This window comes from Cydia pomonella, chromosome 6 (assembly GCF_033807575.1).
Source record: "Cydia pomonella isolate Wapato2018A chromosome 6, ilCydPomo1, whole genome shotgun sequence".
NCBI classification, from domain to species: domain Eukaryota; kingdom Metazoa; phylum Arthropoda; class Insecta; order Lepidoptera; family Tortricidae; genus Cydia; species Cydia pomonella.
In genome coordinates, this window is record NC_084708.1 from 1,578,834 (window position 1) to 1,594,637 (window position 15,804).

At 36.5% G+C, this 15,804-nt stretch overlaps 1 protein-coding gene across 3 annotated transcripts in view; it reads left to right on the plus strand.

The window, feature by feature from the left end:
• Nucleotides 1-8,087: 8,087 nt before the first annotated feature.
• The window catches only part of LOC133518609 (obscurin), a 149,761-nt gene continuing 142,044 nt past the window's right edge, over nucleotides 8,088-15,804 (plus strand). Inside the window, exons 1-2 of one of the 3 annotated variants that reach the window (XM_061852270.1) lie at nucleotides 8,088-12,959; nucleotides 13,400-13,515. In XM_061852270.1, coding sequence (XP_061708254.1) covers nucleotides 8,376-12,959; nucleotides 13,400-13,515 — 4,700 coding nt within the window. In that variant the 5' untranslated portion in view covers nucleotides 8,088-8,375. The remainder of the gene's footprint in view (nucleotides 12,960-13,399; nucleotides 13,516-15,804) is intronic. The other 2 variants (XM_061852271.1, XM_061852272.1) reach the window with 2 other exon arrangements.

The following is a 15,804-nucleotide window of genomic DNA, read 5'->3' on the forward strand; positions in this document are numbered from 1 at the left end:
ACTGGAGATATTTCGAACTATTATGTACAGCTGCTGGACACTTTAGCAACAGTTCTCCCATAAGAGATTGTTCTCCTTATCTACCCTCCATGACTGTACTGGACTGAACTGCTTACCAACAGGTGGTCCGTATGCTTATTATGGCGCCTCGCATTTGTGGTTTCTGATATAATAGACTCTCCAAGGAGCTCAGCTTGAAAACCAAAGACTAGGTATAACAAACAGCAACTCTTAACCGATAACGGACCATATATCTTCGTAATAAGGTTCACAATTCACAATAAACAGCGTGTACAATGGTACAAAGCCAAGATTTACAGGGACTTGTAAATTTGGGAGAGTTGTACAAATTTTCTGGCTGTCCACGCTTCATTTATGAAGCTTGCAAGTATTAATAGGCGGTGGACAGACAAGTGCTATTGTTTCGGTGACAATGTTATAAATATCGCAAGTTATACGTGAACTTTCAGAAGGAGCTTTAAGCTTTTGTTGCAATTTTGCGCAAAATTTACTGTCGCACAAGTTTTTAGGGATTTTATGAGGTACTTGCAACTAGTTAACGCAGAAAATTAATAACAGACAATTTTGCATTGTCTTTTGATTTTTATTACTTGCAAAATCAAATCAATCTTATTTATTACGAAACCACTGTTTTATTATGCCATTATTGTATAAATACAACAATATACTCAAACTTCCAGAGGGCCAATTAAAAAATACCTCAATAACAAACATTTTCTTGCAAATTTTTGTAAATTTTCTAATTCTAAATATAACTGAGGTTTCACGAAGGTAACCTAGGTCTATTGTTAAAATTAATCGAGAAAGTTGAAATGATCCACTCTTTTCTCGAGCCGGCCTCACCCGTCATTTCTGCAGCGCAACAAGGTGAAGCAACTGAACATGATTTGTTAAATGATTTTGTGTTATAACATTTCATTAATAGCAATGGTATATATAACTCCGTATAAGATAAATAAAGACAAAGAAAGAAACGTGGCTCGAACACTTAAGAACAATTGATGCTTGAATAGATGGCGATACCGTTTGATATTTAACACATATCAGAGAAGAACATATTGGAATGATCTCCCACTCAACATCAGACAGGCTCAAACCAAGCTCTCGTTTAAGCGTATGTTACGCAAGCACTTTTTCGACAAGCTCTCTGGTTAATTGTCCTTCGTAGTCATAGTATTTTACATACATAAATTAATATATATGTATGTATATTTAATTATAGTATATTTATGTAAGTTTATTACCGTTAGTATATATTATTTATCGCTATTTTGCTTGTTTTAAGTTACTTATTCTGTTTTTTTTTTGTTTAATGCCTGCACGTACTACTGTTTCCGTTTAGCCTGATGGTTGACTGGTAGAGAATTCCTTTAGGGATTAAGTTCGCCATTTGTACTTTGTTTGTTATATTGTGCAATAAAGTTTAAATAAATAACATAGATCAAATAGTCACATGTAATTCTAAGAGTGTTAGTCCTGTGTCGAAAGATGGCCGTAAATTTAATTGACTACAAAATTTACTTTGACAATACGCCTATATACTCAATTCTCTTTGGTAATACAATACAAATACTCTTTATTGCACACCTCAATACAGAAACAGTTCAAATAATACAACACATAAAGAAGAGGTAAACAACAGGCGGTCTTATCGCTAAAAAGCGATCTCTTCCAGACAACCTTTAGGTAGCGGAATTTAAAAAAAAATTATGTTATGTCAGTAGGTGTTCCAGATGCAATAAAAGAAGTCTAGCACAGAATAAACACAAAACAAAACAATATATCATATACAAATATAAATAAAAAAGATATATAAATACATATACATACATATATTAAAATACATATTATATATAATTATAATAAATGTAATAGTTATGTCTTTAATGATATTTTTACGATCGCATTAATATGACGTGTGGAATTTTCTGCAAGTCAGAGCGCGCCAAAGTAGCATTTTATTTGCCGTCTCATGTATATTTTATTATTATAGCAATTTTGTACTTGAAGAATTTCTAAATGTTGGGGTAAAGGACCTCTCCTGCTAAATGCTATATGGTATTATTATTATATTGAGCCTGTACGTAGATCGGAACGGATACAGTTTCGTGTGAGAGGGAATGATTGGATAAACAAGGGATTTCTCGGTCAACCAGATATTAAGGTGTATATTATGATGGGACTCCCTCTGGTCGCATAACAACTTTTGTCATATTTTTAATTGTCATAACACTTTATGCATAAAATTGTAAGTCATAAAAATCTTTAGTCAGAATTATTCCTGAGCATAACTGGGTTTTTGTCATAAATGAGTTATGTCATAATTTTTACAGTCATCAATTTGCTTCCCATATAATTTTAGGTTAGGTTCGTTAGGTATGCACAAAAAATATATGACAACTGCTATGTATGTCATCAAATATTATGGCTAAAAATGTATGACACAAAATAATACGACTTTTCATTTGTATGCGCAATGATGATTATGATTATGACACAAGTTGTTATGCGTATCAAAGATATGACTTAAACTCGTATGCAACCCAATATGGACCTTAATATGATGTAGGTATATGTACCTACAATAGACTCCAGCGATACCGTTTAAAGAATACTCCACCGAAATGTAGCCAAAAATCATGGAAAGATTTAATGAAAGAGGTTTTTTTAATCAAATTTTCCAGATTTTAAAGATTTTTACTAGCTAATGCTATCGATAATATTTTCAATGTTAATGACACAAAGCTGCGTGCGTCAATGGCTGTTTGTTTGGACAATCGGGCATATCTTGCACTTAATTCTATATTTTTCATTGGCCTAATGCTTTGAAGTTATTTTCGTCTACGGGTTTGGTTGCTAAGCAAACATTGCTTCATGAGATCTTATCATAAGCCAAATACAAGCCTTAGCTTACTTTGGAATTAGGTTTATTTGTATAACATTAAACCACCATTTTGATTTGTATTTACTTACGGTTTTTCGTTCACCTGCTTCTTTAGATACTTTTTAGGGTTCTGTAGCCGAAAGAATAAATTACTTACTTTATAGATATAAAGACTGTATCGTTTATTACAAATACAGATAAAACCTGGTCTAACTGTTGACTTGTTGTATTACTATGTTCTTAGATAGATAGATAGATAGATTTTATTTGGTATTAATCATACACTGTCACATTAACTACAATTTAGGCATAATTAATTTCAAAATTATTATAAATTAAAATACAATGTCAGGGTTTTTTAGGGTATGATCTGAGAGTATTTTTTTGCCATATCTGATATAAGAAGGTTTTATATTTTGTTATTTTAGGGACTTTATGGTGCTTTCAAAATCGTCTAGCAAAAATATTTCGGACAAGCCTATATCGAGCTTAATTTGAGACTATTTCACTGACTCCTTGGTACGATTTAAAGAAACATTTTTGACTTTTGCTCGATAAAAAAAACACGAACATATGTAGGTCGAAAATGCACTTTTTTTCAATACATTTTTCACAAAAGCTAAAAATAAAGCTTTTTAAAATCGGCAATATTATTATGTTTGAGAGAATTTATCGATTATTTTTTATTTATTTAAAGGTACAAAATGCTATATATAGTATTAACTTAGTGCATTTTTGATATTTTGGAGAAATTGAGTAGCAGTTTTATAAAAAGAGATAATTCTCTATTATACCTACCTAAATAAATTTGAGTGTGAAAGATATTTTGAAATGCGAATTTTAGTGCTAATATTGGGACCGTGCGAAATGCATGGTGGGGATAAGGAAAGCGATCCCAGCGCATAAGGTGGTAAAAATTTGAACTAACTGCGGATAGCGTCTTTAACATTTCGTACAAATTATATGGCTCGAAATTAAAACGTATTTAATTTCCTTGTAAATAGCTTTGCAAATGCCACATACTATGTGATCTTTTTCTAGAAGTTAAGAATGGGTATAGTAAGATATCCTTAAAAGATAGACATTCAACATCGCGGACTATTTTGTAGACCCATGAAAGAGGGACAACTCCACCATACATTGTGTTGTTATAGCTCAAACGGATTAGGCAGCGTTTTCGATTAAAGCTCCTAGTCAGTGTGATTTTTTCCGACAACATCGTTATATTTCAACCAATTTACACAAAACCTTAGCAAGTTATATACCTAAACCTTTCTCAAGAATCTCTCTATTGATAGATCAAAGTCGTATGAAAATCTGTTCTTAGTTTTGGAGTAGTTTGGTTGCGTGACAGTCTTGCACATAGCGAATATAACATACACTGAGTAATTCAGTAAATGTTAATGAATCGTTCACCATCATATTAAGCAAAACAATCACGTTTCTTTTCTATTATTTAACTTTTTGGTAAGGAAAAATCTGAGTATCTACAATCATGGACACCCAACAACACAAAGATACAATACAACACAATTGACAAAGATTAAACCTCTTTAAAACCGTTATGACAGCACTTTGATTATGAAGAAAATAAAATGTCACACTTGAATGAGATACGATTTTTCAAAAGTAACCAGGCTTCGATGACATTCAATTTGCACGTCACTATGAGGTCACGTGTCCGTCTTACGAATTTTCAATCTGACGGTCACGTGACCCCTGACGCGAGTTTAAAAAAATTTCCCCATCACAAAAACTGCACAGCGCCGCTAAAGAAGTTTTCACTTCAATAAAAACATGAAATAGTTCAATGTGTTTTCTGATAGAAAATATCTAAGTCGAAAGAGCGAAGACACACACTTTATAAAAGTAGATACCTATTAATAATTTATCTGTGTTGCTATATCAGAACAATGTACAAAAATACATCGCCGTTGCATGGCATGAAGGTTCAGTTTCACATCACGTTAATAAATATATCTATGCGAGGTCGGTGCAAGCGATATGTGCCTGAAATATAAATATATTAACCTTGTTATCTTATGTGCGCTTTCCTTTCTCCAGCTGTTGTTTATTCTCTTAGTAATAGGGAGTATTACTGAAATTTTCTGCCGCAAGAGTGCAGCACTAGCACCTTTCATAAACCATACAGCAACTTATACATACTGTGCCTTAAACTGTTTTTGGACAAGTTTTTACAGATAATAAAATATGACATTCATGCATCAAGACGGTTTATTCACAAAGGGCCTGGACCGGGAAACGTGAAAATCGAAATCTGCCTCTTCATCGCTCGAATATAGGTATAAGAGTGATAGAGAGGTTAGACAACAACTTTTCGATTTTCTTGTTTCGCGGTAGACCCTCAGATTGTGATGGATTGTGGTAATGGCCCTCTACGCAGAGTTTCGCGTTATATTCTCTATTCATAGAGTCAGGCTAACTTAACTCTGCAGTGTGTTTGGTAACACAAGTCAGTGGCGGATATTAGGGGCAGCAGCCTATATAGAAAGGTGCTGAGAGGGCGGCTAGTACTTAACATGGGGCCTGGGGTTTAGGGTAACCAAGGTACAACTGGTGCAAGTGTTATTTTAAACGTAATACTACGAATTTCAGGAATTTTGAATTTCAATGTTATTTCGTAGTTGTTGATAGTAATGTGTGTAGGGAGCGTGCATGAACTGTAGGAGGCAGCACATGAGCCGTCAGATTTTTGGCGCGAGGCGTAAATGTGATGTTTTTTGTTCCGATGTAGCCCACAAGATGGCAGAACCTACTATGCACAACAAAACACGTGACGTGTACATGTGCATGTTTATGGTTCCGATTCAGGCCACAAGATGGCAGACCCTCCAACGCGCACGGTCCCTATAGCCCCGTATAGATTAGATTAGATTATGTTTATTTATTTCACAGCATATGATTACAGTACAAATTACATTAATGTCAATTTATAAGAATCTATATTGTGATATGCAGATGGGTGAATCAACTTTTTTTGTTTTGTTATCCTGTCCCGTTGTCCAAGGGACAACAGTGGCACAGTTTGTTTGAAGAGACGTTGTATGCCGTTCTATTAACATGCTTAGTAGGGGGCCCATTATGGACATTGGTTATAACAACCACAAAAACGCAAGTTTAATACATTGAAGTGCCATAAAATCAGTATTTCAATGAACTTTTGTCCCCTGGACAACTAATCGTAACCATGGCAACGAGTGACGCTAAAAAGTTGATTCTCCCAGATATTTAAAAAAAAAAAATTAAAAAAAAATTTTAATATGAAAAATTTCACCTGAAAGGATCGTCAAATAATGTCAATAATAAACAAAGACAATGTCAATCGGTATGTGATCGTAAATTATACAGTTATGTCAAAAAATTCACTCATTGAATAGAATAATATACAAGGTGCCCGTGAGCATTGCGAGAGATTCAACGGTGCATTCCTGATGGCAACAGAAGCAAAAAAAAAATATATGACTTTTAGTGAAATTCGACAAAAAAATTTTTTTTCCTTTTTTTGAACACTTCTGTACATAAAACGTAATTTTTGTTGATAAACACATAACCTAAAATTAACTAAAAAGTTTTTGTTTATTTGTGGGTAGCCTCTCGAACACATTTTTTTTTAATTTTTCGATGTCAATCAATAGGTATACCGCAGTCAAAAATGTGTTTTGTACCGACTTATGGCGAAAGAATGATTACGAAAAACATTTAAGTAATTATCTCTGAAACTAGGCCTAATCCAGAAAATTTTATATGACATTTTCTAAATATTACCAGGAATGCTTAGTTAAAATGTCTCGCAATGCTCACGGGCACCTTGTATGTATACATCTTTTATCACATGATAAATTACACCGCCTGTAGGAATTACTTAGCGTAAATAAGATCACTCTAACTCTCTCCAGACTCGGCAATTTCACACTTCGTTAATTACCTAATTCAGAATCTGCGTAGAGTTAAACGGACTATAATTCACTTATTTGATAGTTGACCGACTGAAATTTCATTCAAAATATATATCTGATAATATTTATTTTATATTTATGTGCGTCTTGGATTATGATAATGATGTGTTCCAGTATCGAACTCAATTAGGTTTGCTACCCGAAAACATTGATTTAGTAAGCAAAATTTTTGCAAAAAAAAAAATGAATTGAAAAGACGACGAAGATTGACGACCGGTGTGGCCTAGTGGGTAGTGACCCTGCCTACGATGCGGATGGTCCCGGGTTCAAATCCTGGTAAGGGCATTTATTCGTGTGATGAGCATGGATATTTGTTCCTGAATCATGGGTGTTTTCTATGTATTTAAGTATTTATAAATATGTATATATTATATATATCGTTGTCCAAGTACGCTCAATACAAGCCTTATCGAGCTTACTGCGGGACTTAGTCAACTTGTGTAATAATGTCCTATAATATTTATTTATTTTATTTAATAAAGAAATGTAGGAAATTTAACAATCATCATCAATCGATCTTAAAAAAAGCTTCTTCCTAATACTTACCTAAGCGTTTCATTTAAATAGGTATATTGGAAATAAGAAGTGGGGCATTATTTATGTCCAATGTCATATTTCAGGTGTGACACGTACGTCCAAATCACGTATGATTTTTTAAACGTGATTTGAGTCACGTAATAAATAGTAAATGGATAGAAAACTAATTAGGCTATACGGATTCGACTCGGCAGTCTCTCTGAGATAAAAACTTTATTTTTTTAATAAATAATATTTTGTGATATGATCTAAAAGACCACGACTTCTTCGAGTATAAGAATATTTAGAGCTACGACACAACAGATATCAAACGTTTTATTTAGTTTTTATTTCCGACTATGAACCGCATGGGAACAGCCGACATTTAACTTTGTAACTTATGATGTTTACTTTCCATAAATTTAGGTTAAATGCTCTGTCTAATATATTTATATACGTTTAACCTGGCATCGTGACTGTTTTCACTTTAACCGAATATTATATTTATAAACCGGACTTACGTAAAACTTCTCTCGCCTTGACAGAGAGTACGAAAGCCCACGAAAAGCTTAGCAATTGAGTGACGTCTCATTTCTGAAAATATTAGCTTTTCCTTGAGGTCAGTCGCTTCAGTTTTAATTAATTATGTCTACTCATTTCGTAACTCGGACGTTGTTTGTGTAACTGGTTAAAAATTGGCAGTTATTCTTTTGTTATGCACGTTTACTTCGCGTTGGTGTTATTACCGATATTCTTAAACTTGCTTGTATGAAACTGTGTCATACGGAGCAAATCCATCTTTCTTTTGTTTATAAATAACCTGTAACCGGAACAAGCTTTCTGCCCCACACCGTCTGTAGGTGCGCGAACGCCGCTCGGCAGTCTCTCTGCGACCTCCGCAACGCGCGCAAGCGTACAAGCTCCGCTAACAAACAAAACATTTCTTATCTCAAGTAAACAAATATGATCGCGTGAACATGTCGTTCTGTAGAATTACTGGCCGCAGCCGCGGGCTGCCCAAGCCGCACTACTTCCCGGTCCTCGCTCCGATCTCCCCTGCGGACGCCAAGCGATGCTGCAGGATCACCGGCAAGTCCTACGGACTGCCTTCTCATCACTACATTCCAGTGCTTCTGACCGCCCGCTCTGGCAGAAAGAAGTGCAAAATCACTAACGTCTCCGGCGAACTCGGCCCGCACCACTACGCTCCAGAAATCAACTACGGCAACAGAAAACATGACATTCTACCGGACTTCCGATATATTTTCCCCGTATTGGACGGCTCGACGGATGCGCAAAAGGCTTTAATGGATATGCTGCTGACGAAACATGTTAATGACGACAAACGTTATGTGTATACCGTACAAGAAAGAAGATGCAGTTTAGTATTCTCCGCTCAAATGGAGCAGGCAGTACGCGACGGCGATGTTAGAGACGTGATGTTAGCGAAAGATTCGGACACAGTGCTAATAAAAACGAAACAGGGCCGCAGTGTTTCCATGGACTTTAAGGATTTCACAGAAGATGTTGAAATGTATGAAGGTGAAGGGCCTAATGCAGAGGTGCTGTTACAAAGGGAAAAGGAAGAATTAGAGGAAAGAAAAAAGAAGAGAAAACGTGCCGCTGGATTATCTTCAATGAAGAAAATATTTGAAAACAAAGAAAAACTGGCTGAAGTACAAGAGCTGGAAGAGGAAAAGCAGAGGCAAGAACGTCTCGCCAAAAAGGCTAAATTAGACACAAAACACGAAAAGCATGACATAAAAAGCTTCAGTTGTAACAATTTTGATGTGAGCCACATGCGTTCTAAGTCCAGTATAGTTAGTTGCACCGCCGAGTGGACGGAGCGAATGCATCCGTTAATAGAATCATGGGACTGGGAGCTGTTTGAGAAGGAAGCTGGTAATAAACAAGTAATGCCAACGGCAACCCAATTGCCGACACCTGTTAAAATAACCCCATACCACTGCGAAGCTGAGATTTATGAGTCTGAACAAAATATTAGCGATGTGTCAATTCCGCTGGAAAGTGTACCGTGTGTGAATCCCCTTAAAGTTCCAAAGGAACGTCCGTCCGAAATAATCCTAAATGCAGTGAAAGAATTAAGCGAGGAGCGTTTGAATGAAACGATGAATATCGAAGAGAAATTACTCTCTGAAAACAAGGTTGACATGCTTCCGTCGTTGGATATATTACCGGATGTTATTAAAAATATAAAGAAGGGCAAGAGAGAAAAAATAGCTAAAGTTTCTGGTTTGACGATAGACATAAACAAAGCGAAAAAGTTTATCCCCGGACAACATGTCAATACACCACAAGGCCCAGTATTTGTTCCGGGCCAGACTGTGGAAACTCCAGTTGGTCCCTTGTTTGTTCCTGGCCTTAGTGTGAATACGCCCGATGGCCCAGGGCTTATACCGGGACATATTGTCACAAATGAAAATACCAACGAACCTTTCTTCCTCGCGGGGCAAGTGCTGCAAACTTCGAATGGAGAGGAATTCGTATGTGGACAAGTAATGAAAAATAAAGATAATGACCACCGCTTTACAGAAGGCCAAACAGTTGTATCCGAAGAAGGCTTGAAATTTGTACCAGGGAAAGTTCTACATAGCGGCTCTCAAGAAATATTTGTACCTGGCCAAACGATAATGACTCCGGAAGGTGTTCAGTTTATTCCGGGACAAACTATGACTGACAGCAAAGGAGTTATTTTTACACCTGGACAAAACGCAAAGATAAATAATGACTGGCAGTTCGTGCCAGGACAGGTGGTGCATCAAGATGATGGATTGCAGTTTGTGCCTGGAGCAACAATAGCGACACCAAACGGACTGAAGTTTGTACCGGGTCAAACCGTTTCCGTTGACGGTGAAACGATCTTTGTACCTGGTATCACAAAAACAACAAGCAGCGACAGTTTACAATTCGTTCCGGGTACCACAGTGGAAACAATCGATGGACCGAAATTTATTGAAGGTCAAATAGTGCACACCGAATATGGAGAAAAGTTTATGCCCGGAAAAACTATAGTGGAAACTAATGGGCACGTGGAGTTTTCAGTTGCAAAGTCCGTGGAAGATATCACGTTCTCAGAATCTGCTCCTACTGGATTACCAATCGATATCAAGACATGCTCGCTGTCTGAGGAGTCCTTGTATGTTTTTGGTCACATGGTTCAAACAGCGAAGGGTATCGAATTTTACCCCGGCCCAAGAATGCCGAATATTGATGGCAAAGTCGTCCCCGGTCGGCTCATTAAAAACGAATTAAACCAGTCACGCTTCGTTCCCGGAATGATGGTAGAGGGTGTTTTTGTACCCGGTCAAATAGTATTTACTGAAAACGGAGAACAATTTGTCCCTGGCCAAGTGGTTGATACTAGCGATGGACCCAAATTTGTTCCTGGGCAAGTAGTAAATACAAGAAATGGCCCTAAGTTTGTTCCAGGGCAAACTATTCATACAATCGATGGGCCCCGTTTTGTACCAGGACAAATTATTGAAACGAAGGCTGGTCCCACTTTTATACCTGGCCAAGTTATTTCCACGGAAGATGAAGGTTCAAGGTTTGTTCCTGGTCAAGTGGTTGACACTGAAGAAGGACCCAGATTTGTTCCCGGAAGAGTTATTGAAACTGATGACAACGGAGTCACATTTGTGCCTGGACAAATTGTTCAAACTCCTGAAGGACTCAAATTTATTGCCCCTGATCTAACAGAAGGCGAAGAAGGTCTTGAATTCTCCGTACAAAGCTTTGTTGTCACTCCAGAGGAGTTGAAGTTACTGAAAGTAAAAACGAATCCAAATGATACCACTTCAACTAAAGGAGAGTTGAGTATTGATACCAAGATGTTAAGACAGCTTTCTGAAGCAGGAATGTCTATTGGAAGGCAAGTACCAGCAGATTTACCTGCTATCAGTGTAATTTTAAACCACACGCGTAACGTAGAAGCCTTGAAGGCATTTGTTACTGATTATGGCCTTAAAGATGAAATAGCAAACCAATTGATGGATGTGATTACGTCAATCATTGAAATGAGTGCCCATTTGAAATCTGAATTACACGAAATTGACGAAGAAAAAATAAATGACAGAAAGAGTAGAGTTAATAAGAAAAGATTAGAAATGCAGGAGACTGGATATGTTGGTGGTAATGGCCAAAGTGCACAGCAAGAACATGTTAAAAATTCTATAGCAGCAGCAGTCTTGGCTGCTCTAGTCACTGCTGAACAATTCGAAGAGGTAAACAACAATAACGGCAGGGAAAAGTATAAATTAATCTTAAAATCTATTGATACCATTTTAGGAAAAACCATAGACGAAGACTTAGTTTCTGCTATGTTCGAAATTTTACAAAAAAATGAAGACAAAGAATTCTTGTGTGAGGAAATATTGGAAAATACAACACAACCAAAAGTAGAATTGATCAAAATTGCAATTAATAGCTCCTTACAGAAAAATGCGATCAGTGAAGAAGAAATCATTGAGAAATTCGGTGATTTCCTAAGCAGTGAACATGAAGTTTTAGGACCGGCTTTCAAGAATATCACTAAAAACGACACAAATATCTTACACCATGTTTTGAGTCATATTTCAGACTCAATCTCGTTTATAAAAACTGAACATGAAGCCGCAGAGACACTCCAAAAAGCTATTGTATCTGCCGTACAAGAGGCGAGTGCAAAGGAATTAGAAATTTTAATAAATGATACAGAAAGTAAAAATTTAAAAGAATTAATAGTTCAATCTGTTGGTTTGGCGAAAATTCTCGGAATGCGCGATGTAGCCGCTAGTCTCTTGTCAGTTGCGAACGACGAACAATGTTTATCTAAAATAGCAAGCGACCCAACAAGTCTAAACATTTTGAAACGCCTGACAGTCATGCGGAAACTCGCAGACAAAACACCAAGCTTACACTCGGCTTTAAAGAAATTGGAGACTGACCCAGAACTGGCTCGAACAGATCCCAAACTACGGGATCTGGTGAGAGAAAGTGGTGCGCTTATGATCGTTCCTGAGGAGCCTGCTTTGATGACATCGGCAGATGTGCCTTTGAGTTTGCTTGATCCCGAAAATAGCTTGGCCATGGAAGATTTCCTTTTGCAACATAAAAAGCATAAAGGGGCTTTGTTAATAATGAAAAGAGGTCTCCAATGTGTGATTCCCAGAGAAGCTAGCCGAGCTGTATTGTCAGGACAAGTAGGTTACACAGTTCTTGACGAAAGTGGAATAAGGCATTTCGAGCCATTAAGCGTCTTTTCAGCCTTAAATTTGAGTCAACCTACAGCACACCGTTTTTCCATGTACAGCTGTCTTATCGCTGATAATCATGAGGACGATTCAGAAGACTTAACGGGATACTGTAATGGTATAACCAATAACCAACGGATTAGATTAGGCGGATGGTCAAGCGGGAGTCGCAGATACAGCGGAGTTTTACTCGATAGAGAAAACACTAGGAGTCGGATGAGTAGTTTGGATTACACACCAAGTTACAAACGCTACCCCTCGAGATCTCTCTCAAGGTCGAGATCTAGTTGTAGCAGAAGTCCTCCTAAGGTAATTTTAATTGCAAAATCTTTTATTTGTATCGAATTGTGTAGCAAGGTTTAAAATAGACTGGAAATAAGATCCGACGATATACGATACTGCCATATAATCCATCGCATTGAATTTCAGCAAAACTTCTTTGAAATGCCAACTTCAGACATTTTTCTTTTTGTTTGCCTGTTAATAAAAAAAACCTTTTATTTCTGGTTATTTCTAGAGCTCATTATATTTTAGTGGTTCTAGTGATAAATTTCGATTTTATTACTTTTTTCAATTGCGTTTAATGTATACCGAACTCCAATATCGCATTACCATTTTAAGAATGGATTTCATTTATATTTTGCAGCCCGCTGTACCGTCACATGTTGACTAACTTCCCTAAGGCTCTTTCAGCAAGCCAAAAAGGCAACTATTGCAACAGAAATACAGTGTTTTTTCCTTTATTTCAGGTCGAAGACGTAGTGGTAGCCACGACAGACTACACGGCTTCAGCCGACGACGAAGTGTCTCTAAAAGCCGGAGATATTGTAGAAGTTCTCGACACAAAGGCAGCCCTCGGATCCAAGTGAGTACTTCATATTATTGGCATGCGCTTTGCACATCCGTGCCCTCATTTATTAACAGAACACTTATTTGCAGACCTTATTTCTTCGCCATAAGGTGTACAGATGGTCAATTAAACATGTGTGTATAACTGGAGCGTACGTTGCGACACAGAAGTCATTGCTTTGGTACTAAACTATCTTTAACGTCATCTGTATATAACATATACTCGACAACTTGAATCAGTAGTAAAGCTATCATTTTAACCAGTAATTTATAAATATGACAAGGGTTTTTCATCTGTATGACAGTAAGTATTACTACTACTGAGATATACACTGTTATTTATCCTATTGTATTTTCAAATCTATTTCAGTAGCATCTATATTATTAACCATTTTCAAACATAACATTCGGGATCATGAAAACAACTCTTTCATTTTATACATTGATTAGCATTTCATTTATGTAGTTTTGTTAATAACATTTATTTAGGAGTGACTATTAGAGGGATCTAACATTGGAAAGTAGAGGATAGAAAATTCCAAGAATGCGTCTAATAGATCCAATGCGTCGAACATTCCGCATGAGACCGATATTTTTAGCCCGGTCGTTGCACTCTTACGAAACACGAATAATATTCTCATAAATCTTCATACTCACCCTCACCACAGCGTTATTGATTGTATTAGAGAGGTGAAATCTGAGAAAAATATGTGCCTCCAGTTTGACAGTGGAAAAAGAAGGCACTGTACAGCACCATTAACATTATGTTTTGGGACATTTCAGAAAAAAGTCGGTAACGTGACGAATTTTTTTCTAGAATTCTGATAATTCTAATAAAGCTAAACGCCGATATTTAGCATGGTTTGATAACTTAGGTTATTAAAGTAGCCGCCATATGCGTCACGTCCTCGACAAAGGCCTTTTGTGGAATGCCCCTTTGTGGTTACCGAATTGTCAAACTTCAACTTTTGGCAACCAAAGCTACCGGCATAATGTACGGAGCCGTACAGTGCCATCTACATCACCTGTCTAATTCGTGGCACGAAATTTGTCTTAGACTTAACACATTGCCGTCACAAGCCATCACATAACACCTTCAGCATCACGAACAAATACATAATGAGAGATTATTGATGCAGGTACAGAGGTCGAGTATATCGTTACGAGAACCATTTCTTCAATACACGAGGACCATCCATTGACTACGTATTTAGCGTTCCCACCTACAGAATGTACTATTACTGATCATGCTTTTGAAGAAGAAGAAAGAAGAGCATTGGCCATTGTAAATATCTCGCAGCAAATTAATGTTGTATCATTTGTGTTGTGATCGAAATTAGAATTGTGATAACTATGTTACATTCATTTGTTTTTAATATTGTATATACACCTAGCTACGCTATTTGCATTACATTGTGTTTTATCATTTCCTTGTATTCTATGTATTCTAGGTGAGTTAGCTCCTAGTAAATCCAATACAAGTTTGAAAGTAGTTTGACATTAGTTGTTAGCTGTTTCAACTGCTATTTCCTCATATACAACATATACGTGGTATAAAATATTTAGTTTGTCTAATTATAGGGAAACAGGTATAATAAAGTTAAATGCTTTGTAATTCTTGTTAATTTATTTGTCACCTTTTCCACGCGCGAGAGATGTCTAAATATAAATATGAAGCGTGGTCTATTTTTTACTTTACCTTGCTTTAAATTATTTCTATCGTAATAATAGTCATGATATAATTCAAAGTGACAGCGTGAGGTGAAACTGGTGTTGGTTAAGACTCAATTCCTTTGAGTCATCTGCTTTAAGACTCAATACAGTTTGCCATCTTCTGAGTCATTAAGTCAAACCTTGAGTTCTTATCGAGACCTGATTATTTAAAGAGAATTGTAAAATCATGTACAAAAGTTTTCTAAATCGAATTGTCTCCATATGAATTCTTGAGTTTCATGACACATTATTGAAATACGCCTATTTTGTTTATTATACATATAAAACTTAGCAAAAATTTGACGAAGTTTTTATCCGAAGACTAGAATCTTTTCAAGTTGCGCTTAAAAGACTTCAGAAAAAACTCAACTCGGCTCTTAACAGTTTTTAAGCGTAACGCGTAAAAGCGAGTCGAGTTCGACAAATTTAGGCTGAAGACTTAAGTTACTACCAATACTAGTTATAATTCACAGTGGCAGTGTGGGGTGGAAATCATTATGATGGTACGTACAGAGATAGATTAGATCAGGAATAACGAGTGACTCATGGCATTTACATTCTGAGATTGTCAAACAAGCAGACTACTATTAGT